The sequence below is a fragment of the Microcaecilia unicolor genome, chromosome 10, assembly GCF_901765095.1.
Source record: "Microcaecilia unicolor chromosome 10, aMicUni1.1, whole genome shotgun sequence".
NCBI lineage: Eukaryota > Metazoa > Chordata > Amphibia > Gymnophiona > Siphonopidae > Microcaecilia > Microcaecilia unicolor.
The window spans coordinates 110,792,705-110,818,930 of NC_044040.1; the positions used below are offsets into that span (position 1 = coordinate 110,792,705).

At 43.2% G+C, this 26,226-nt stretch overlaps 1 protein-coding gene across 5 annotated transcripts in view; it reads left to right on the plus strand.

Annotated features, from left to right (window-relative positions):
* Positions 1-26,226, plus strand: part of PCCB (propionyl-CoA carboxylase subunit beta) — an 840,377-nt gene that overhangs the window by 508,898 nt on the left and 305,253 nt on the right. For 4 of the 5 annotated variants that reach the window (XM_030215921.1, XM_030215922.1, XM_030215920.1 and 1 more), the window contains one exon: positions 16,362-16,490. The exons of the other annotated variant lie outside the window; for it this stretch is intronic. In XM_030215921.1, coding sequence (XP_030071781.1) covers positions 16,362-16,490 — 129 coding nt within the window. The remainder of the gene's footprint in view (positions 1-16,361; positions 16,491-26,226) is intronic. 5 annotated transcript variants of the gene reach the window in all.

A 26,226-nucleotide genomic window follows, 5' to 3' on the forward strand; every position in this document is an offset into this window, starting at 1 on the left:
CAAGCAGCCTGCTTGTCCTCGGAGAATAAAAGGTAATGTATCACTAAACGATTTTGCACAACTGCTTTGCGAAGGCTATGTATTTCTTCTGCAAGAGCAGAAATTAATGTGGAAGTTGTATTAATAGTTTTTGCCAATGCACAGGCTAGCTTGAGGACAGCAAGATGGGTATGAAGAGCTAAACCAGGAACACCTACCACAGAGACAGCAAGTGCTAAAGATTGCCCTTTAGAGAAAAGATGTATATCTGAATCACAGTTAGAGTCAGAAGACATATATACAGAGCGAGTCCAGCGATGCTGGGTGAAATTCACAGACGTAGGAAGAAAATTACCAGTAGTGAGCCTACCAATGGTACGGGGGCTTCCTGAAGCATTTACAGGAATATAAGAAAAGGCTATTCTTCCACAAAGAAGGTACCAGCCAAGAGGAAGATAAACAGGACTAAGTAAAGCAGTACAATGTAAACCAGAATAAGTAACATTGAACAAGCATGAAGTCAGTTGCTTTAGTAGTGTTAAGCAAAAGAAAAGAAAAAGGTTGAGAATGGGTATATAATATGGGTGTTCTTACAGCACCCAGAGTATAGAGTAGATGTGAAATTGCGAAACTAAACTGATTAGTGATACCATCAGGGTAAATTCTAAACTAGGTGACATTTTTCATTTCAGTAAAATTAGAAGCAACCTCAGTAAAACATGTAGCTAAGGTTTCACTAGCAGTAAAAGTACTATGAAAACAGAAATCAGAAGAATTTAAAGCTGATTGTGCTAATTGAATAAAGGAATTAACATATGAGTTTACACCTAGTAAGTAGAAAGGACTTAGGGTTAGAAGAAGAGAAACAAAGAAAGAAATCATCATAACTCAAATGTAACTTAAAGATTATACAAAAAGAGTAATATTCCTTCAAGTCAGACCAACAGTTTAAATGTTGAATTAGAGTTTAAACAGTTCATCTAGTAAATGGAGCAGGTCTTAAATCACACTGAGTTCAACTAAAGTCTCCTTCCAGCAATGCAGCTATAGGTGTCACTGTTTGGATACTATACAGTCCCGTATAGATTGGGTCTTGCCACGTTTTATAGGTGAAATTCTTCTTATATACCAGCTGGCTAGGCTGATATTTGTAAACAGGATCACCTAAGACTGTGGCAAAAGTGGATTCACGTAACACCGTCAACTGTTGCGTTGCAACCTGCAAGTTGCGAACAAAAACAGACAATTTATTGGGTGAAACAATTACATTTGGTAGGTGTGACAGAATAGGCAAAGGCATTAAGCACCCACTGCACAATCCAAAAGGAGTAACTCTAGAAACCCTTAAAGATGTGTTTCGCAAAGCATATAATACTGCAGGTAATGCTTGAAGCCAGGTCTGAGGCTCTTGTGCCATGATCAGCTGCAGCTTCTGTTTCAGCAAACCATTACACCTTTCCACCAATCCATTAGAAGTCAGAGAATAAACAGAAACATATCTCCAGTCAAAAGACAAGTCTGCTCTTAAGGCTGTCTTTAAAGTATTTTTTTTTTTTTTTTTTTTCAATTTGTTTATTAAGTTTTTCAAATATATTACAACATATCATTTGAAAATCGAAAAGATGATTTTAAGTCAAAATACATCATAAAGGAAAAATAATTAAATTAAACTTTATCTTCTCTTAAGGAATGAACTATTACTCATCTTTAGTCCAACAATTGGAGGCAATTCACAATACTCAGGAAATCAAATATTTAAGGTAGATTAACAACATCTATCACTTAAAGAAAAAAAATAGACATCTGAGGAGAGTAACCGGATATACATACTATTACGGAGTCGATGTTATTACCATGCTTGGCTGTGTCACCAGCAGAGCAGCCAGTTTAGTTTCCAGAAAAGAATTTAATTGTTTTGATTCAAAGAAAACATATTTAACAGCATTAAGTTTTAAAACACATTTGCAGGGAAAGTTCAACCAGAATAATGCACCTAGTTGAACTGCCTTCGAACGCAGTTTCAAGAACTCTTGTCTTTTCTTCTGAGTTGTTCTGGAGATATCTGGGTAAACTCTTATTTTACAATCAAGGAAAAGTTGGTCTTTATTTAGAAAATATTGTTTTAGTACCCAGTCTCGATCCGGTTGTAAAATAAAAACAACTTTAAGAGTAGCAGTTGTCATTCCTATTTTATCGTCTTGTAATATTTGTGTTAAATTCAAGTCTAAATTCACTGAGTGTTGATCAGGTCTTTCTCCATTTTCTTGTGCTTGTTTCTTAAAAAAGGGTTGAATGTAATATATTTTTGAAATTGGAGGGTGTGATCCTTCTGGGATTTTTAGTATCTCTGTAAGATACTTCCGAAAAGTTATTAATGGTGAGATTGACAATTGCTTTGGAAAATTTGTCAATCTAAGGGTATTAGACCGTTGAGCATTTTCTAAAATTTCAATTTTATTATGTAGAAAAAGATTTTCTTTAATAAGCTCAGCTTGTATCTTTTGAGTGTTTTGTATTAATTGTGAGTTCTTTTCTACTTCTTTTCCAATTTTTATCATTGTATTGTCCATCATTTTTATTTTCTCTAATTCAGAATCATGTTGTTGATTCAGAAGTAAAAACTTCTGCGAAAAGGAAGCTTCAAGACCAACCAGAGCTTCCCATATGTTTTCTAAGGATATCACTATAGGTTTTTTAGGCAAAAAGGACTTACTTAGTAGGCCCAGGTCTGTAGTGGAAGTTTCCCCTGTCTGTCTCTGGTGTGATCCACGATCTTCCCCAAGATTAGGATATCCTCCTACTACACCCGCACTCTCCATTGCGGGGGAAGTCGGCGTTTCTCTCGAGTCGGCACCCGTGCCAAGAAGCCCCGTAGATTCTTCCTCTGGGGTTTCCTGGTCCGTCCTCGGGTTTCCTGCCGGCATAGGAGGTGGTGCTCTCTGCTCGGGGCTAAGTGATGTTTCAAGCTCAAGTTGCAGAGCTGGCAACCCTCTCCCCAAACTCTGCAACAGCGAGGTAGCTCCCGATATTCCACCCGGGGTAAGGAATCGATCCATCGTTCCAGCAACCGGTAAGACTGGCGTCGCGGGGCTGGCGCGTCGTCTTCCTCTCCTTTTGGGCATTAGAGTTAGGAAATATATTTCTCGTACAAAAGATAGGAGCTGGGACCGGAGCTACTTCCTTAACGTCTCACTCAGACGCCATCTTCTCTTTAAAGTATTTTTAAAATGTGTTCCATTATTAGTGATAATGCGCTGAGGGACTCCAAAACGAGGCACAAGTTTAGTTAACAGAAAAGTAGTCACTTCCTGAGCAGATTCATGGATACATGGTTCTGCCTCGATCCACTGACTAAGTCCACATACACACAATAAAATATAACGCTTTTGCTCACATGGTTGGATGATATCAGTCAGTAAAGGGGTGGAAAGGACCCAAAATCAAATGATCAGTCAACCACACAAGGGTAAGATGCTCCAAAAGAACCCTTTATTCTAAATAAAGGGTTCTTTTGGAGCATCTTACCCTTGTGTGGTTGACTGATCATTTGATTTTGGGTCCTTTCCACCCCTTTACTGACTGATATGATCCAACCATGTGAGCAAAAGCGTTATATTCTAAATAAAGGGTTCTTTTGGAGCATCTTACCCTTGTGTGGTTGACTGATCATTTGATTTTGGGTCCTTTCCACCCCTTTACTGTTTGGTTTCCGTTCCTGTGTAGAGTGTGAACCCCATTTGTTTCTTGGGATCATATCAGTAAAATCACAGTACCATTCTAGCAGTGGCGTAGCCAGACAGCCAATTTTGGGTGGGCCTGAGCCTAAAGTGGGTGGGCACAAAATTATCTCTGTTCCCGCCATACCTCCACCTCAAAATATAAATACTTTAGCTAATGAGGATCCTCAAGCTCTGTTAGCTGAAGACTTTCTCCGAAGGCAATTAATACCAATCAGTCCACCACTTTTCTCTCTTCCCCGCCTCCAGTCCCCGGTCTGGCACCTCTCCCTAGCTCCACCCCATTGAAAATTAATACCTTTAATTAAATTTAAATATTAGATATGTATCAAATGTCAAAGAATTTTAGATATTAGATATGTGTCATATGTCAAAGAATAAAGTGGTTGCTCGAAGCATATACTAACCACAATCGCTCAACTGCAAAACACTATGCACAAATTTGTGCAAAAACACACTGAGAACCTTACTGTATCATAAATATTACACTGGGCAGACCCTAATACACCAATATACTGATACGGAAAATGCAGACCGTCAACAATATGAAACAAGGGATCATATCACAATTCTCATGTAGAGCCACTAAACACCTTTTTAGGGTGGATAGTTTTCACAATGAGCTCCTTTTATTAACGACCATATATAGATCCTTCAAGAGGTAGTGTGTCATGATTTAGGCCCTACACCATTTCTGATGTTTTGGTGCCACCTCAGTAAGGCCAACACACAATCTCTCCACTGCAAAACACTATACACAAACTTGTGCAAAAACACACTCATAACCTTACCAAACCATAACAGCACTAATTCCAAGGACAGGACGAGCTACAACCTTATGCATGGAAAGGCAGCATTATAATTACACCGGGCTCTAAAACACCAGTACACAACCTAGTGAAACATAAAACAAAAAAGGCTGCAAATACTACATGCTGGCAGAATACTGCACCTTGATCACACATGAAAAACACATGACACAACAGTGTAGCGCTCTAGAAATGTTAAATAGTAGTAGTAATATGAAGGCAAATTTCTGAACTGGAAAGTTACCTCAAGAAGTCAGACTCAGCATGCAGCAATACTAGAAAAATTGAAACTTACATGCAAAATATCACAGATGCACATTTCCAAAAGCTGACATATTCCAATTAATAAATTATGAATTAAAAAATGTTTTCTACCTTTGTTGTCTGATCATTTAGTTTTTCTATTCGGTTTGGTCCCAGTGTCTTCTTTTTTATGCAGTGTCTTCTTTCTATTTGATATTTTTTCACTCACCATGTCCACCATCCTCCTGTGTCCTTATGTTCTCTCCCCCTGCCCTCCCCTCTCCTCATCCATGTCCAGCAATTTCCTCTCTCCCCTCCATCCATCCATGTCCTGATGTCCAGCAATTTCCTGTCTCCCCTCCCCTCCAGCGATCTGTTCTCTCCACGCCCTCCTCTTCATGTCCAGCGATCTGTTCTCTCCTTCTCCCTCCCCTGCCATGATGGCCAGCGAATCTCCCTGCCCTCCCATCCCATCCATGGCCAGCGATTCTCCCTGCCCTCTCTCAGCTCAGCTCCCCTCTCCCTCCCCCTGCCGTGATGGCCAGCAATTCTCCCTGCCCTCCCTCAGCTCCCCTCTCCCTCTCCCTACCCTCCCATCCCATCCATGGCCAGCGATTCTCCCTGCCCTCCCATCCCATCCCATCCATGGCCAGCCATTCTCCCTGCCCTCCCTCAGCTCCCCAACAGCCCTCCGAGTCCTCTCTGTTCCCCCTCCCCTCCCATCAATGGCCAGTGATTCTCCCTGCCCTCCCTCAGCTCCCCAACAGCCCTCCGAGTCCTCTCCGTTCCACCTCCCCTCCTATCCATGGCCAGCGATTCTCCCTACCCTCCCTCAGCTCCCCAACAGCCCTCCGAGTCCTCTCCGTTCCCCCTCCCCCTGCCCTCCCATCCATGGCCATTTTCCCTGCCCTCCCTCAGCTCCCGAACAGCCCTCCGAGTCCTCTCCGTTCCCCCCTCCCCTCCCATCCATGGTCAGCGATTCTCCCTGCCCTCCCTCAGCTCCCCAACAGCCCTCTGTCCTTCCGTTCCCCCCTCCCATCCATGGCCAGCGATTCTCCCTGCCCTCCCTCAACTCCCCAACAGCCCGAGTCCTCTCCATTCACCCCCTCCCCCCCCCCCGCATGCACACAAGTGTGTTGAACCTGTCCTTTTTCTTTCAGTAGCAGCGAGCGACGTGAAGGAACTGCAAGTTCGCCAGCTTCAAGTTCTCCCTTCCCTGTCTTCACACAGTGTCCGACCCGCCTTCGCGGAAACAGGAAATACGTCATCGTAAAGGCGGGACGGACACTGTGTGAAGAGGAAAGGGAGAACTTGAAGCAGTGTCTTCACTTTGCTCGCTGCTACTGAAAAGAAAAAGGACAGGTTCAACGCTCTTGCGTGGGGGGGACGGAACGGAGGGGGGGGACGGAATGAAGGAGGAGCGGAGGAGGGCTGCCGGTCGGGCCGAGGGAGGGAAGGAGGCGCGCCACGCGGGGCCTCTTAGAGCGTGAGGCCCTGTCACCCGCACCGCCCTAAGACCGGCTCGACTCGGGGTGCACCATTTCTGGGTGGGCCTTGGGCTTAAGTGGGTGGGCCTGGGCCCACCCATGGCTACGCCCCTGCATTCTAGATAGGTCCCTGAGGGTATGGATAAACTGCCAATAGGTATGACAGGAGCCCTTTTTACAACATTAGAATTACAAATCAAACAGTGCTTCACATAATCATCACAAATCTGTTTTAAACCTGGGACCCAAATTAATTGTGACAATATTGACCATTGTTATGGAGCTCATGTAACAGTAAATGTAAAGTATCTTTAGGACAACAAGGCAAACCATTCTTCCCAAACCATCCCTGTTGACTGTGTGTGGCACCCAATTGGCTCCACCTATTCTGTTCATCTGCAGTAGCAGTGACTTGCATTGCTTGTACAATAGGAAATGAATTTAGCCATAAAGGACCTCCCCTAGTGCGTTCAACAAAATATTCCCCTGAAATAAGTGCTAATGAGAGAGCAGCATCATGAGCTGCAGCATCTGCAACTGCATTTCCTCTAGCTACCCAAGTAGTTTTATGGGCAGGATGCCAAACTATAGAAGTAAGCATCTTATTATCAGCCAGTTCTGCTAATAATGATAACAAATGTTGCCATAATATCAGAGCTTTTAATAGTTCACCACTAGCAGAAATAAATCCTCTTTTATTCCATTTCCTTATGTGATCATGCAAAGAAGTAACCACATAGTCTGTTACACAAGTTACTGGCTCTGTAGGTAACGTCTGCTGTAGTACTACAATGATACCTGCTAATTCCGCCTGCTGAACAGTATAGAAATGTGGGAGGCTAAAAGTCTGGCAGCTCAAAATCTTATCATCAGGAGTATATCTGGCAGTAGCAAAAGTCACAGCTAGCCCATTGACAGAGCAGTCGGTAAACAGACAATATAGTCTTGCAGAGGTAGTTCATGAATACCACACAGATGATCAATTTGTGAAGAAAAATCTAATAAATCCTGTAAGAATATAAAAGGGTTGTTTTTCTGTAAAGGTTCTAATTTCACAGCTGTATTTAACAATAAGGCCACACATTTCCCCAATCTTGTTCTAATAAAAGTAAGTTGAGGATTGGTAAGCAACATTTTTACATGATATGTAGTATGTAGAGTTATTCTACAGCCTGGCAGATGTGCTTGTAATTTACCAACTGCTTGAAGTAAATCCTGATTCTACGGGTGTAAATGTTCCTGAAAAATAGGCTAGTGGGATCTTTTCCTTTCTGAGCAGCAGCCCATCCTGATACTTCATGATACACACATACAAATGAATGCCATCCTGTAAATCTGCAAAAGCTAACATTGGAGCTTCCAGCACAATTGTCACCAAATCCTCAATCAGTTGCACATCAGATTCAGACAATTGTATGTGTGTATCACTAACAGGATTGCCTTTAAGAAACCTTCTTAAAGGGATAGTTTGAGTACTAAAAGCTGGAATCCACAGTCGACAAAAATTCAACAACCCTAATAATCCTCTAAGCTGTTTAGGTACACTCAAATCAGAAAGTGTCTTTTGTAAATCACAAGTCAAAGTCTTTCCTTTACTTGCTGCTTACAAATCTGAGCCTTCAGTGGATTAACTTTATATCCTTTTTGTTGCAACACATTTCAGCAATTCATGAGTGTATTTCAAACATTCTTCCTTAGTCTCAGCAGATATCAATAAATCATCTACATAATGTAATAAAACCACCCTATCTGGCAATCTTTAAATGGCAACAAATCATGAGACAGTACCCTGGAGAAAACTGAAGGACTCTTTACATATCCCTGGGGTAGTCGTGCGCATTGATAAGTGGAACCCCTATAAAAGCAGTCAGGGGTCTACTTTCTTCGGCTAATGTTATGCAATAAAATGCATTAGATAAATCTAGCACTGTATGATATTTTCCCAAAGTTGCAGATTGTAAAATTGTAGCTGAGTTTTCTACATTAGGGTATTCAAATCTCTCAAATCATGTACAATCCTCCACTTAGCTTCACCTTTTGCCACAGGGAATAGGGGCGTATTATAGGGCGAATTGCTAATCTCAATTATTCCATGGGCTAGTAATCGCTGAATCTCAGGAGCTTTACCTTTAATAGCATCTTGGCTAAGAGGGTATTGTGATCTTTTAGGACCTTGTTCTGGATCTTTTAACTCTATTACCTTTTTCACAGAGGTAGCATTTCCATATGAGTTATTTTCTGTAGCCCATATTTCATCATGCCCTTCTAATGGGAATGCATTTAAAATGTCTTGTGACTTAGAGAAAAAATGTCTCAATGGCAGTGCAAGTGAGGAGGGCACCGAAAAAGGTGTAAATTCAATGTTAATACTAAACTGGGTCAGGAGATCTCATCCTAATAAATTAACAGGACATGTTGGAGCATATAACAAAGATGCCCATGTAGATTCATTCCCACATTGAATTAAGCATGGTTTAGTCAATCGGGTCTCCTGATCCATGCCAGCAAATCAAGTGGTTACTACCGTGGAGTCAGATAAAGCAACAGAGGCAGGGATACAAGTTATCACGGAGTGTGTAGCCCCTGGATCAACTAGAAATGGTAAAAGGGTACCTGCTACAACCAAGGTAAGGAAAGGTTCTTCTAACCTTCCCTTAACTAGCATTGCCGCAAGGAGTCATTGCTGTGGGTTCCCATATTACTGCCCCAACTGTTCCTCTGGATCCTACCTAAGTGGCGTGTTCCTTCTGGTATTCTGGGGAGGGGGTCTCACTCCCGTATTCTGTCTACACTCAAAAGAATAATGTCCCCTATTTCCACAATTCTAGCACTTACTATTAACTCTTCGATTAGGTCCAGCTGTCTAGTTGTACTGCGCTGCATCCTCCTACCCCTTCCTCCTGGAGTATTCCAAGTAATCTGTGCTCCCTGAAATAAACCTCTCATCATCATAGGAGCCAACTTTTCAAAATTATTGGGGGTGCTAAGTCCAATGGAAATAACCCTTCCCTGGACACATCCAAGGAAGTTTCTTAATATTGGGGGTGCTCAAGCACAGAGTCGGCTCCAATGCTCATCATTAACTTTCTTATCATACATTCATCTTCAGAACTATGATCATCCTCATAATAATAATAATCAGAGGAATTCTTCCCTTTCTCTGGCCTCACTTTATCCCTATTCTTTTTCCCTTTTCTTAACTGCACCTTTTTACTAGGCTTTTCCTTATCAACTGTCCCTTTTCCCTTATCTACATCCTGTTTCAATCCCTCTTGTAAATGCATGGAACATACTCTACTCTGTAAATTCATTAAATCCTTCTGTGGTTTATCTAGTTCCTGTTTTTATTGCTGGCAGAAGTGTATTAAAGAAGTATAGACTTCTGTCCAAGTTTTACTCTCCAACCCCACTATGTTTTCTAATTTCTTCCTCACTGGCAAAGGTATAGCATTGCGGAGGGACTGTATGAAAAGAGACAGCATGCCAGAGGCATCAAAACTCTGTTAAGTTTGTCGCCTCCATTCTTCCTGAAATTCATGTAAAAAGCTATGAAAAGATTCTGTTTCTAGGTCCCATACTCTATTCATCAGTTCAGTAAAATCCCTAACCGTAGGGAAAAGTTCTCTTAATGCAGGCCATACTCTCTGTCGATATGGATTAAAAGTAGTACCATCATAGGCAGTGCTGTTCATAGTGAAAGCAGTCATCTGTGCTTGCTTAAACACTTTATCTGGGTCAACACCTGAAAGCTTAGCCAGTAAAGCCTTAATATCTCCTAAACACAAACAAGTCCCTGCAGTAGTTGTCTCAAATGCTACTATCCAGGCATTGGCACCCTGCTCTAGGGGTGGTAAAGATGCAATTAAAGTATTTAAATCTGTAAAAGTCCAGGGAACATATTTTTAGGCACAGGTTGGTTCCCAGTTCTTTTTCCATATAGCATAGGGTACTGACCCTGTTTTATTTTATCCTGAACTTCATACTTTTCCCATACCTGTAATCCAGCCCGCATATACTTATAATCCCATGAAGGATTTCCTAATGCTCCCCTAATGCATAACTGGGCAGTATTCATATGTGTAGGGCTAAAGGAGCCCTCCCTGGGATATGGTGCTATTTGAGAGCTTAAATTTTCCGTCCTTCCTTCTAAGTTAGCAACCCAGGGATCCACAAATTTTTCAGCACAAGCTACTATTTCCTTAGGGGTTTTAGTTTGGACAGAGAAATTAGTGATGGTGCTGATTTCCTCTTCCCAACGTCTAATTTGTTCATCTACCTGCTCTATTTCCTCCTGCTCACCCATTCCCGCTAAAGTTTCCACAAATCCTACAGGATCCATTAAAGGAATTGTTTGTATTGCCCCTGAAATATAACTCCACTGCATATCAGCTGTTGTATTATTATTTAGTGGAGAACATATAGAAGATAGCAAAGCCCTGACTCCTTAGGAACTAATTTTTTCTGAGGTGTTAACCATGGCATGGACACTGTAGAGTCCTGCACAGATGAGGAGGTTTTAGACATCAAATCCTCATCTAATGGAGGGGCCTTATATCCTGCTGCTACTTCATGGGATTCCATTAATGGAATTGTTTTGTTTGAACTTTCTACACATGGAAATAAGCCTGTCTCATTTTGATTATATGGAGGAGGCAGTGGAGCCGATGGGGAACTACCCCTATCAGCGGTCTTATTCCAAAGGTCCCATAATTTTAAATGATCAAGTAAAGACTTCCCCTTTTTCTCCTGCTCTAAGATGTTCAAAAGGGTAAGCAATGAACATGTCTCCAGAGTACCTTCTTTAGGCCACTGGAACAGTGAATCTTTCTTAGTCAACCCATTTCTCTGAATATTTGACTAAGTCATCTTTATATAGGGGATACTGCAAACAAACTTGTTCTAACATAAGTACATAAGTACATAAGTAGTGCCATACTGGGAAAGACCAAAGGTCCATCTAGCCCAGCATCCTGTCACCGACAGTGGCCAATCCAGGTCAAGGGCACCTGGCACGCTCCCCAAACGTAACAACATTCCAGACAAGTTATACCTAAAAATGCGGAATTTTTCCAAGTCCATTTAATAGCGGTCTATGGACTTGTCCTTTAGGAATCTATCTAACCCCTTTTTAAACTCCGTCAAGCTAACCGCCCGTACCACGTTCTCCGGCAACGAATTCCAGAGTCTAATTACACGTTGGGTGAAGAAAATTTTTCTCCGATTCGTTTTAAATTTACCACACTGTAGCTTCAACTCATGCCCTCTAGTCCTAGTATTTTTGGATAGCGTGAACAGTCGCTTCACATCCACCCGATCCATTCCACTCATTATTTTATACACTTCTATCATATCTCCCCTCAGCCGTCTCTTCTCCCAAGCTGAAAAGCCCTAGCCTTCTCAGCCTCTCTTCATAGGAAAGTCGTCCCATCCCCACTATCATTTTCGTCGCCCTTCGCTGTACCTTTTCCAATTCTACTATATCTTTTTTGAGATACGGAGACCAGTACTGAACACAATACTCCAGGTGCGGTCGCACCATGGAGCGATACAACGGCATTATAACATCCGCACACCTGGACTCCATACCCTTCCTAATAACACCCAACATTCTATTCGCTTTCCTAGCCGCAGCAGCACACTGAGCAGAAGGTTTCAGCGTATCATCGACGACGACACCCAGATCCCTTTCTTGATCCGTAACTCCTAACGCGGAACCTTGCAAGAACGGGTAAGACATATTAGCACCTAAACAGTACTATCAAGTTACACACACACAACTAAAATTTCTACCCCTACAATACACCAGGAAAAAATATATTCATATATAACTTACCACCGGACATCTCCGAAGGCATATACTTACAAATCCACTCTGTCAATCACCTTAGATATGGATCATCGGCCGGCACCTCTCAGTGTCTCTGTCTCCTCACACTGGGCTGTCTGCATTCACGGTCATCTGCACACCTTTCTTCAGTGCTGCAGGCACCACCCAGTTAAGGACTGGTCGGGACGTTCTATTCCATGTCCACCACAGAATCAAAGGTCTACCACCTGAGGCAATATGCCCTATCCCAATTGCTCCTCATATGGGGCACCAAAAATGTTTATATATTTAGGGCACTCCCTTCTTGCCTCTAAAGTGAGCTGAACAGAAGAGACTAGAAAAATGCAAGCCTTTCTGGCAAAGGGAATCAATAGAAATCGAACAAAATAAAACATGGAAAAGAAAATAAGATGATACCTTTTTTATTGGACATAACTTAATACATTTCTTGATTAGCTTTCGAAGGTTGCCTTTCTTCGTCAGATCGGAAATAAGCAAATGAACAAACTTTTGGAAAAAGAAACAAAAGTGAACAGTCATCTTTAGACATTTGCTTATTTCCGATCTGACGAAGAAGGGCAACCTTCGAAAGCTAATCAAGAAATGTATTAAGCTATGTCCAATAAAAAAGGTATCATCTTATTTTCTTTTCCATGTTTTATTTTGTTTGATTTCTATTGATAACCTTAAGAGTGGACTAACACGGCTACCACACTCCTCTGGCAAAGGGAAAACACTTGAGTTCAGTTTGTCTCTTTTATAATAATGCTAAAATTTATTAGAGTAAATTAATGGTTACAGTAAAAATTCTTTTATCCCAGTATTACAGAAAATTGAATTCTTATTTATATCAGTCCAAATTTCAGTATAAGGAAAATAAAATCAATCTCTCTCTCTATTTCTCTGTGTTTCCCCTTCGGAAGCTGTGAGACTCCGACCTGGTACAAAATGGTACTCGGTCTGAAGACTGAAGCTTCATTTGTCCAATCACTTAATGCCTTATATTTTCTCTCTTAATTATCTGGTATTAAGTACATAAGTAATGCCGTACTGGGAAAAGACCAAAGGCCCATCGAGCCCAGCATCCTGTCCACGACAGCGGCCAATCCAGGTCAAGGGCACCTGGCAAGCTTCCCAAACGCACAAACATTCTATACATGTTATTCCTGAAATTGTGGATTTTTCCCAAGTCCATTTAGTAGCGGTCTATGGACTTGTCCTTTAGGAAACTGTCCAAACCCTTTTAAAACTCTGCCAAGCTAACCGCCTTCACCACGTTCTCCGGCAACGAATTCCAGAGTTTAATTACGTGTTGGGTGAAGAAAACATTTCTCATATTTGTTTTAAATGTACTACACTGTAGTTTCATCGCATGCCCCCCTAGTCCTAGTATTTTTGGAAAGCATGAACAGACGCTTCACATCCACCTGTTCCACTCCACTCATTATTTTATATACCTCTATCATGTCTCCCCTCAGCCGTCTCTTCTCCAAGCTGAAAAGCCCTAGCCTCCTTAGTCTTTCTTCATAGGGAAGTCGTCCCATCCCCGCTGTCATTTTCGTCACCTTTCGCTGCACCTTTTCCAATTCCACTATATCTTTCTTGAGATGCAGTGACCAGAATTGGACACACTACTCAAGGTGCGGTCGCACCATGGAGCAATACAACGGCATTTTAATATCCTCACACCTGTTTTCTATACCTTTCCTAATAATACCCAACATTCTATTCGGTTTCCTAGCTGCAGCAGCAGCACACTGGGCAGAAGGTTTCAGTGTATTATCAACGATGACACCCAGATCCCTTTCTTGGTCCGTAATTCCTAAAGTGGAACCTTGCATGTCGTAGCTATAATTCAGGTTCTTTTTTTCCCACATGCATCATCTTGCACTTGCTCACATTAAATGTCATCTGCCATTTAACCGCCCAGTCTCGTAAGGTCCTTCTGTAATTTTTCACAATCCTCTCGCGAGTTAATGACTTTGAATAACTTTGTGTCATCAGCAAATTTAATTACCTCGCTAGTTACTCCCATCTCTAAATCATTCTTCAACTCTGACCTCTAAGGTCACCTTCACATAATTCTGCTTCTATGGTGATTTTCTCAAATATTCATAATTTGCCCTTTGTAATGAATACCTATCACTCTTTGGTCCTTCACTGAAAAAATGTCCCTGTCTTATGTTAAAAGCCTGTTTGACGCAAACAGACACTTGTTAAAGTTTATAGCCCATTACAAGGGTTAAGCAAGCCTGTATATAGTCTGTGAGAAAACCAAGACACAAGCAAGCTAATTACTCTACTAAATAACAAATTGAATGTTATATAAAGCTGACTGATCTGAAAAAACAAACAGCTCTATACAGTATCATCATTGATGATAGGTTGAAACCCTATGCTCAGTGTGCAGTGGCGGCTTAGAAAGCAAATAGAGTGTTAGGAATTATTAGGAAAGGAATGGAAAACAAAAATTAAAATGTAATAATGCCTTTGTATCACTCCATGGTGCAACCACACCCTGAATACTGTGTGGAATTCTGGTCATTGCATCTCAAAAAAGGTATAATGGAATTAGAAAAGGTACAGAGAAGGGCAACGAAAATGATAAAGCGAATGGGACGACTCCCCTATGAGGAAAGGCTAAAGCGGCTAGGGCTCTTCAGCTTGAAGAAGAGATGGCTGAGGGGAGATATGATAGAGAGTATATAAAATACAGAGTGGAGTGGAAAGGGTAGAGGTAAATTGCTTGTTTACTCTTTCTAAAAATACTAGGACTAGGGGGCACACAATGAAGTTACTAAGCAGTAAATTTAAAACAAACCAGAGAAAATATTTCTTCACGCAATGTGTAATTAAACTCTGGAATTTGTTTACCAGAGAATGTGGTAAAAGCAGTTAGCTTAGCGGGGTTATAAAAGGTTTTTAAGATGCGAGAATTTGACAGCGTCTCACCCTACTTGAAACTACTACACTGGCTTGCTATTCAGAAAAGAATCCTCTTCAAAACTACTGGCCTATTCTTCTGAGTCTTATAAGAATCAACCTCAGAAATGCTAATTAACATTTTTGAAGACTTCATGTTTGGTCACTCTGCAAGGTTACACCACCTCTTGATATTCTTTTCCCCAAGTACAAAAAATGTCTGCTTCAAATTCTTCAATGTTCTATTTTCTTTCATGGTCATTCCTCAATAGAACTCCCTGCTTACCACATTCCACCTAGAACTCTTACGCTACGTTTAGAAAAAACGGAAAACCTTCCTATTTGACAGTTAATAGCTTAAGTGAATTTGCAATCCATTCTACTTGCTTCAGGTCACTCATGATTAGGCCTTATGTTAATCGTTTGTAATGTCTATTGAATGTCTTATGTAAAAGTGTGTAATTACTAAGGAAAGTTTAGTGTAAACCTTAGGTAAACCCTTTTAGGGGATACGGCGGTATACAAACAATAAATTGATACCGATATTGAAGAAGGACTTAGGAAAATCCACTGCTTATTTCTAGGATAAGCAGCATAAAATCTGTTTTCTCCAAAGACAAGCAGGCTTATAATTCTCAAAAGTGTGAAACACCGATCCGCGTCGCCCTGTCAGGAATTTACAAAAGTCTATCGAGAGCTTTGTGGAGCACGAGAGAAACTCTGCGGTGCATGTGCGAGTACCTTCCTGCCTGCTGTGATAATGCTGTTTCCTCAGTTATTTTTCTACCATGGTAAGGAGAGGGCATGGTTTTTTTTACCATCTCCTCACATTGCTCGGTCCTAGAGAGCTTTTTTATTCCTTTCAGGTATTTTTTTGTTTGTTTTTTGATCCTGGGAAGCTTGCCAGGTGCCCTTGGCCTGGATTGGCCGCTGTCGTGGACAGGATGCTGGGCTCGATGGACCCTTGGTCTTTTCCCAGTATGGCATTACTTATGTACTTATGTACTTTATTGTGTCCCTATAGTGGAAACTCTGTCCTATTATTTTCCCTGAAGCATTAGTGATTTTGCCTGGTTTTTAAGTTTCCTTTTATTTTCCGTCGTCAGGCCGCTTGTAGGCCTTGACTTCGGCCTGGAACTTTCCCTTTCTTTTTTGCCGTTTCTATCCCCTTTTTCAGGCACCATCACTTCGTTTAATTTAGCCAAGGAAGTTTTTCCTTCCATGTCTACGAAGGTTCCCAGAGGCTTCAAGTGTAGTCGGACAATCTCTGGGAAAGACACCAATTCTTGGTGTCTACAGTGTCTTGGGCCCAACCATAGCCCCCACTAACTGTGTTCTCTGTCTTTGCATGATGAAGAGGACCCAGGTTTTCAGAAAGGCTCAATGAGAGAGGATTTTTTGAGCCAAGTTCAGTTCCTCAACATTTGCATCGAGGTCGGCAGCATTGACATCAACGTCGAGCATCGCACTGGCATGGGGAGCATCGGTAAGCATGGCTGCTGCTAGACCCCTAGACACTGTACATAAGTACATAAGTATTGCCATTCTGGGAAAGACCAAAGGTCCATCAAGCCCAGCATCCTGTTTCCAACAGTGGCAAATCCAGGTCACAAATACCTGGCAAGATCCCAAAAATGTACAAAACATTTTATACTGCTTATTTATTTATTTTTATTTATTGCATTTGTATCCCACATTTTACCACCTCTTTGCAGGCTCAATGTGGCTTGCAATATATCATGAGTGGTAGAAATAGATTGGGAAATAGACATTTAGTGTAGTAGAAGGATTTTGGGTAGTATTATAGTAAGAAATCATGATAGTAATATAAGAAGCAGAAATTATAAGACAATTCTGTATATTTGTGGAGGAGTTGTGTAATTACTTCTCAAGGGAAATATTCCGTAGCCTGGTGCAATCAATGGTGCTAAGTCACCTAGATTACTGTAATGCCATTTATGCCGGTTGCAAAGAACAAATTATTAAAAAGCTTCAAACAGCTCAAAACACAGCAGCCAGACTCATATTTGGGAAAGCAAAATACAAAAGCGCAAAACCACTAAGAGGAAAATGACATTGGCTTCCACTAAAAGAGCGAATAGCGTTCAAAGTTTACAGCCTGGTCCACAAAATTATACACGGAGAAGCCCCGGCATATATGACAGACCTTATAGACCTACCTACTAGGAACGCAAAAAGATCAGCACGCACATTCCTCAACCTCCACTACCCCAAATGCAAAGGACTAAAATATAAGTCCACATACGCAACCAGCTTCTCCTACATCTGTACGCAACTATGGAACGCACTTCCGAAGGCCATAAAAACAACACAAGATCTAACCATCTTCCGAAGGCTACTGAAAACTGATTTATTCAAGAAAGCATACCATAAACAACCGTCCTAATTATTAAACAATAGACTGAACATGAACAAGACAGAACCGATCTCTCATTACACGACTGACTAACCCACGGCTTTTAATGAACAAACACAATCACGTCTACCCTAATGTCAATACCTATGCAATAACATAATGTTGATGGATTCTTCTACCATGTATGTCGATATATTCTTCCACCATGTATGTACACACCTGATGTCAACATCATTTGCAATTCTATGGACCGGAAATAGCAATTGCCACTACAGCAAATGTAAGCCACATTGAGCCTGCAAATTGGTGGAAAAATGTGGGATACAAATGCTACAAATAAATAAATAATCACATTTGTTGATCTTTGTGGTATGCCTTATTAAAGAGATGGGTCGTCAATAGTTTACGAAAGTTAGTGAGTTTGTAGATCATTTTTAGGTTGCGTGGCTGCGTGGCAGTGCGTTCCATATCTGTGTACTCAGGTAGGAAAGTTTGACGCATGCATTAGTTTGTATTTTAGACCTTTGCAATTGGGGAAGTGAAGATTAAGGAATGTGCGGGATGATCTTTTAGCATTCCTGGGTGGTATGTCTATCAAGTCTGACATGTAGGCTGGGGCATCTCCGTGAATGATTTTGTGAACTAGGGAACATATCTTGAACGTGATGCGTTCTTTAAGTGGAAGCCAGTGCAATTTTTCTCGTAGGGGTTTGGCACTTTCATATTTTGATTTACCGAATACGAGTCTGGCTGCAGTGTTCTGGGCTGTCTGAAGTTTCTTGATTATTTGCTCTTTACAGCCAGCGTAGAGTGCGTTGCAGTAGCCTAGATGACTGAGCACCATTGATTGTACCAGGTTGCGGAAAACAGTCCTTGGGAAGAATGGTCTTACTCTTTATAATTTCCACATTGAGTGGAACATCTTCTTGGTTGTGTTCTTCGCATGGCTCTCAAGTGTTAGATGTCGATCAATGGTAACTCCAAGAATTTTTAGGGTGTCCGAAATTGGAAGGGTCAGGTTTGGTGTATTAATGGTGGTGAATTTGTTCGTGCTATGTTGAGAGGTGAGTATTAGACATTGGGTTTTTTCTGCATTAAGTTTCAGTTGAAATGCTTCCGCCCATGAATGCTTGATATGGAGACTTTGGTTGATGTCGTTGGAAATTCCCTTTAGATCTTGTTTAAATGGGATGTAGATCGTTACATCGTCTGCGTAAATATATGGGTTGAGGTTTTGGTTTGATAATAGTTTGGCCAAGGGTATCATCATTAAGTTGAATAGAGTCGGCGAGAGGGGGGATCCCTGTGGAACTCCGCATTTGGGTGTCCATGTGGCTGATGTAGCCGAGTTGGATGTCACTTGGTATGATCGTGTGGTTAGAAACCCCTTGAACCAGTTGAGGACGTTGCCTCCAATTCCCAGAAATAGTGGATTTTCCCCAAGTCTGTGGACTTCTCCTTTAGGAAGCCGTCCAAACCTTTTTTAAACTCCGCTAAGCTTACCGCCTTTACCACATTCTCTGGCAACGAATTCCAGAGTTTAATTACACGTTGAGTGAAGAAAAATTTTCTCTGATTCGTTTTAAATTTACTACATTGTAGCTTCATCGCATGCCCCCTAGTCCTAGTATTTTTGGAAAGCGTGAACAGACGCTTCACATCTACCCATTCAACTCCACTCATTATTTTATAGACCTCTATCATATCTCCTCTCAGCCGCCTTTTCTCCAAGCTGAAGAGCCCTAGCCGCTTTAGCCTTTCCTCATAGGGAAGTCGTCCCATCCCCGTTATCATTTTGGGAGCAGTGAAGCATTAAATGGGTCTCCACTTGCCTCAAGACCTCCTGCTGTGCAAGGCCTCTGGGACCGTTCATCATCAGACCCGACCCTGAGGCGATGTGTGGATTCGACGACATCCTTGTCGGCACCGATGAACCTCTGTGACCCGCTTCGGGTGGAAGCCAAGAAACATTGTCGACGGTCACCCTCAACATATGGTGCTGGGAGCTCTGAGGCGTTGAAGGATTCGTCACCTGGCAAGCGTCGGTGCAAGGAGGACCGCTTCCCCTCCATACAGGATGTGCCAATGCGTCGGTCTCCCAGCAGCCAAGACCCAGCTCCTGTATCGACCCCAGCAGTTCTGCAACCTGTGCCTGAGCTGGCACCCCAGCTTTTTCCGGTGTCTTTTTTCGATGAGCAACATCCGGGCCTTGCTCTCTCAGCTGCTGGATGGCCTCATGCAATGGTGTGCATCGGGGCTGCTTGTGCCTACCCTGCCTCCCGTTGCGGCACCGCTTGGCCCCTCATCCTCAGGTGTAGCCTCTGACATCGATGCTGCATGTGGCCCTGGTGTCGACTGCCACCCAAGCCGGCACTCCCTCAACGTCGTTGGAGGAAACTTCACTGGAGTTGAGGCGGGAGCTGACTTCTCGACACTGCTCTCGGGGATGTGGCTTCTTACATCGAGGCAGATTCGCTCTCGACACTCCCATCTGGAAGTATTGTCTGACACCAAAGATGAGTACTCATGGGATTCAGAGGAGGATCTAAATTCCTTCTGAATCCTCTCCTCCATCTGAAAGAAGAAAATCTCCTCCAGAGAGCCTTTCATTTCCATGGCTGATGCCATTCCATTTCCTTTGGTAGTGCAGGATGAGCCCAGGGGCAAGATGCTACACAACTCCTCCTAAGGAGGCTGTGACTGCCCCTCCTGCCCCTCTCCACGAGGTACTCAGGAATTGCATGTCCCCTCTGTTGGTCCCTGACATCTCCAAGAAGATTGACACCTAGTATTGGATCCACAGTGCGCCTCATGAATCCATGGTGGTGGAATCGCTCTCAAAAGAGCCAGGAGTTCCAGAGATTATGCCTCGGCACCCCCAAGCAGAGAAGCTAGAACCCTGGATTCTTTTGGTTGGAAGATATACCAGGCTTCAATGCGTATTTCCAGAATACAATCATACCAGCTCTTCATGAGCGTCCATTTGCGAAACTTGGTGCACAAGTTATCTGACCTGGCTGAGATGCTCCCTTCAGAGCAGGCCGAGTTAATTCACCAATTGGTCAAGCAGCAGAAGGCATGTTGAAAGTTCTTGGCTGGGACACTTAACAACACTTTTGATGTGGCATCCAGCATTTCTGCGTGTTTCTGACTTCCTCATCAGCCTCCTCAGCTAGGAGGACTTTTAGCAAGCCAACGAGGAGTTCCTATTACTATCCTAGGTGTAGGTACAGTTACAACCCTTCTGCTTGCCAGCCTATTCGGGCTCAACCTTTGCACGCTTATTCACCTCAACAGTGTGTTGCCTAAGGACCCTACGCTCCCCAGGCAAAGCAAGGGATGAGCTTTATACTGGTTCCAGCAGAGCATAGCCATAGTAAAAGTATCCATCCTGGATGACTTGCCGGTCAGGGATGGTCTCTTATAACCTCTGACCAGTGGGTTCTTCAAATCGTCCATCTTGGATGCACCCTCAATTGGTATCTCAAACCTCCAAATTGCCCACCGAGAGCTCATTCGTTCATACAGCTGTCAGCACAGGTAGGTACTTGCAGAACAACTCTCAGCCCTTCTGAAGGACCATGCTGTTGAGCCCATACCACCAGGGGAAGAAGGGTGGGGATTCTATTCCAGGTACTTCCTTGTGCAGAAGAAAACAGGGTGGATTCATGCCATCCTAGATCTAAGGACCCTGAACAAATTCCTAGTCTGAGAAAAGTTCAGGATGGCTTCCCTGGGCACCCTTCTCCCAATGATTCAGAAAAAAAACTGTTGGCTATGCTCTGGACGTAAAGGATGCATATACTCACAACCCGATACTTCCAGCCCACCGGAAATATCTTCTATTTCGGCTGGGAACGCGTCACTTTCAGTACAGAATGTTGCCTTATGGCCTCGCGTCAGCTCCCAGGGTCTTCACCAAATGTGTAGCGGTAGTTGCAGCATCGCTATGCAGACTGGGAGTCCATGTGTTCCCCTATCTTGAAGATTAGCTGGTAAACAGCATTATTTCAGCTGGTGCACTGGAGTCCTTGCGGATGACTATTCGGGTGCTTGAGCTACTAGGGTTCGTTTTAAACTAAACAAAGTCCCATCTCCACCACGTCCACCGATTGGAATTCATGGGAGCCCTGCTCAATACTCAAATGGTTTGGGCCTACCTCCCAGAGATGACAGCAGGCAATCTGATCGCACTCGCATCCAAGGTTCGTACCTCTCAGCAGGACACAGGTCACAGCTCGGCAAATGTTGACATTGTTGGGACACGTCTTTACATGAATGAATTCTTTGCTTTGGTCTTCACCGAGGAAGATTTGGGTGGGATACCGGTGTCGGAAATGGTATTTCAAGCGGACGAGTCGGAGAAACTTACTGACTTCACGGTAAACCTGGAGGACGTAATGGGGCAGTTCAGCAAACTGAAGAGTAGCAAATCTCCTGGACCGGATGGTATTCATCCTAGAGTACTGATAGAACTGAAAAATGAGCTTGCGGAGCTACTGCTAGTGATATGCAACTTATCCTTAAAATCGAGCGTGGTACCGGAAGATTGGAGGGTGGCCAATGTAACGCCGATCTTTAAAAAAGGTTCCAGGGGAGATCCGGTAAATTATAGACCGGTGAGTCTGACGTCGGTGCCGGGGAAAATGGTAGAGGCTATTATCAAAAACAAAATTACAGAGCATATCCAAGGACATAGATTACTGAGACCAAGTCAGCACGGCTTTTGTGTGGGGAAATCTTGCCTGACCAATTTACTTCAATTCTTTGAAGGAGTAAACAAACATGTGGAGAAAGGGGAACCGGTTGATATTGTATATCTGGATTTTCAAAAGGCGTTTGACAAGGTACCTCATGAAAGGCTACAGAGGAAATTGGAGGGTCATGGGATAGGAGGAAATGTCCTATTGTGGATTAAAAAGTGGTTGAAGGATAGGAAACAGAGAGTGGGGTTAAATGGGCAGTATTCACAATGGAGAAGGGTAGTTAGTGGGGTTCCTCAGGGGTCTGTGCTAGGACCGCTGCTTTTTAATATATTTATAAATGATTTGGAGATAGGAGTAACTAGCGAGGTAATTAAATTTGCTGATGACACAAAGTTATTTAAAGTTGTTAAATCGCGACAGGATTGTGAAAAATGACAAGAGGACCTTACGAGACTGGGCGGCTAAATGGCAGATGACGTTTAATGTGAGCAAGTGCAAGGTGATGCATGTGGGAAAAAAGAACCCGAATTATAGCTACGTCATGCAAGGTTCCACGTTAGGAGTTACGGACCAAGAAAGGGATCTGGGTGTCGTCGTCGATAATACACTGAAACCTTCTGCTCAGTGTGCTGCTGCGGCTAGGAAAGCGAATAGAATGTTGGGCATTATTAGGAAAGGTATGGAAAACAGGTGTGAGGATGTTATAATGCCGTTGTATCACTCCATGGTGCGACCGCACCTTGAGTATTGTGTTCAATTCTGGTCGCCGCACCTCAAGAAAGATATAGTAGAATTGGTAAAGGTGCAGCGAAGGGCGACTAAAATGATAGCGGGGATGGGACGACTTCCCTATGAAGAAAGATTAAGGAGGTTAGGGCTATTCAGCTTGGAGAAGAGACGGCTGAGGGGAGACATGATAGAGGTATATAAAATAATGAGTGGAGTGGAACAGGTGGATGTGAAGCGTCTGTTCACGCTTTCCAAAATACTAGGACTAGGGGGCATGCGATGAAACTACAGTGTAGTAAATTTAAAACAAATCGGAGAACATTTTTCTTCACCCAACGTATAATTAAACTCTGGAATTCGTTGCCGGAGAAAGTTGTGAAGGTGGTTAGCTTAGCAGAGTTTAAAAAGTTGGACGGTTTCCTAAAGAACAAGTCCATAAACCGCTACTAAATGGACTTGGGAAAAATCCACAATTCCAGGAATAACATGTATAGAATGTTTGTACGTTGGGAAGCTTGCCAGGTGCCCTTGGCCTGGATTGGCCGCTGTCGTGGACAGGATGCTGGGCTCGATGGACCCTTGGTCTTTTCCCAGTATGGCATTACTTATGTACATGAGATCAGCTTCTCAGTGGTATCAAGCCACGGGGAGTCTAGAAGATGTCATCTAAGGGTCCCCAGGGCTTGTACGCTTCCTTCAGTGGTGGACCATTCGATCCAATTTGACTCTGGGACTTTCATTCCAGCCACAGAAAATGCTGACAACAGATGCATTTCTCCTCTGATGGGGGTCTCATGTAGATGGGCTTCACACTCGAGGAGCTTGGTCCTCCCAGGAAACGAATCTTCAGATCAAACTCCTGGAGCTCCAGGCGATCTGGAACGCTCTAATGCTTTCAGAGATCATCTATCTCACCAAATTGTTCTCATCCAAACAGACAATCAGGTTGCAATGTATTATACCAACAAGCAGGGGGCGCACCGGATCACACGCTCTGTGTCAGGAGGCCATCCAGATGTGGCATTGGGCTCGCCAACATGGCATATTCCTTCGAGCCATGTATCTGGTGGGCAAAAACAATACCCTGGCCTACAGACTGAGCAGGATAATGCAACCTCACGAGTGGTCTCTGAATATGGGCATAGCCCGCAATATGTTCCAAGCTTGGGGCACTCCTCAGTGAATCTTTTTGCCACTCAGCTCAATCACAAGGTCCCTCAGTTCTGTTCCAGGCTTCAGGTCCACGACAGACTAGTGTCAGATGCCTGTCTTCTCGATTGGGGGACAGGTCTTCGGTATGCATATCCTCCCATACCTCTACTGGGAAAGACTTTGTTGAAACTCAAGCAAGACAGCAGAACCATGATTCTTATTGTGCCATTCTGGCAGCAGCAAATATGGTTCCCTCTACTTCAGGAATTATCCTCCGAAAAACCGTGGAGATTGGAGTGTTACCCGACATTCATCACGCAGAATGAGGGGTCCCTTCTTCATCACAACCTCCAGTCTCTGGCTTTCACAGCTTGCATGTTGAGAGCCTAGAATTCACTTCCTTGGGTCTTTCGGAGGGTGTCTCCCATGTCTTGCTGGCTTCCAGGAAAGATTCCATTAATAGGTGCTATTCTTTCAAAAGGAGGAGGCTTGCCTTCTGTTGTGAGAGTAAGGCCTTAGATCCCTTTGCTTGCCCTACACAGACCCTGCTTGAATACCTTCTACACTTATCAGAGTCTGGTCTCAAGACCAACTCCGTTAAGTGTTCACCTTAGCGTAATTAGTGCTTATCAGTGTGTAGAAGGTAAACCCATCTCTGGAAAGCTTCTAGTTGTTTGCTTCATGAGAAGTTTGCTTTTGTCAAAGCCCCCTGTCAAACCTTCACCAGTGTCATGGGATCTCAACCTGAGCTGATGAAAACTCCTTTTGAGCCACTGAATTCCTGCCATCTGAAGTACTTGACAAGGAACAACCACCGAGGTGAAGAAACTAGATCCACTACAATTAAAGAATATTTTTGAGTCCTATCTTATCTACCATTAAAGAATATTTTTCCACGCTCCATCTCCTTGGCTTTTAGGAAGAGTCTTGTTGATCACGCTACTCCTCTGCTGTTGCATCTGAAATACTTGACATGGAAGGTCATTTAATTGGTGGCTGTTACTTCATCTCGTAGAGTCAGTGAGCTCCAGTCCTTAGTAGTGGATACACCTTATACTAAGTTTCATCATAACAGAGTAGTCCTCCTCACGCATCCTAAGTTCCTGCTGAAAATGACGTTGAAGTTTTATCTGAACCAGTCAATTATCTTGCCAACATTGTTTCCCCGACCTAGTGCCCATCCTGGTAAAGCATCTTGCACACCTTGGATTGCAAGAGAGCATGGCCTATTACATGGAGCAGACAAGGCCCCACAGACAGTCCACCCAACTTTGTGTTTCTTTTGATCCCAACAGGATGGGGGTCGTCATCGGAAAGCACACCCTTTCTAATTGACTGGCTGATTGCATTTCCTTCACTTATGCCCAGTCTGGGCTGGCCCTAGAGGGTCATGTCACAGCTCATAATGTTAGAGCCATGGCTGCATTGGTAGCCCACTTGAGGTCAGCCTCCTTTGAAGAAATTTGCAAAGCTGCAGTGTGGTCTTCAGTCCACACATTCACATCTCGCTACTGCCTGGAGCAGGATACCCGACATGACAGTTGGCTTGGGCAGACAGTGTTGCAAACTCTGTGGTCTACAATCCAACTCCACCCTCCTAGGTCCTTTTTATTCTGTTCCAGGCTGCATTCTCATTCAGATTATGTATAGTTTCAGGTTAATCTGTTTTATGTCCTCGCTTTACAAGGCCCATTTGACCAATGTTTGTTGTTTCTGGTGAGCCTGGATGCTAGGGATTCCCCACTTGTGAAAATTATAAGTCTGCTTGTCCTCAGAGAAAGCGCAGGTACTTACCTGTAGCAGGTGTTCTTCGAAGTCAGCACACTTCATAGTCTCACAATCCCTCCCACCTCCCTTTGGAGTTGTCTCCTTCGTAGTTTTGTACTTTGTTTTTTGCTATAGTATTAAACTGAGGAGACAGCATTCTCACGGCAGGCGGGAAGGTACTCGTGCATGCGCTGTGGAACGTGCCTCACGCTCCACAAAGCTTTAGTTAGACTTTTGTAAATTGTGGACCAGGCAGTGCGGGTCAGCGTTACCCACTTGTCAGAATATAAAGCCTGCTGTCCTCAGAGAACATCTGCTACAGGTAAGTACCTGCGCTTTACTTCTCTGGGATCTTGCCAGGTACTTGTGAACTGGATTGGCCACTGTTGGAAACAGGATACTGGGGTTGATGGACCTTCGGTCTGTCCCAGTATAGCAACTGTTACGTTCTTAACCATCTTACATACTGCTCTAACCCCCAGAACTAGCAT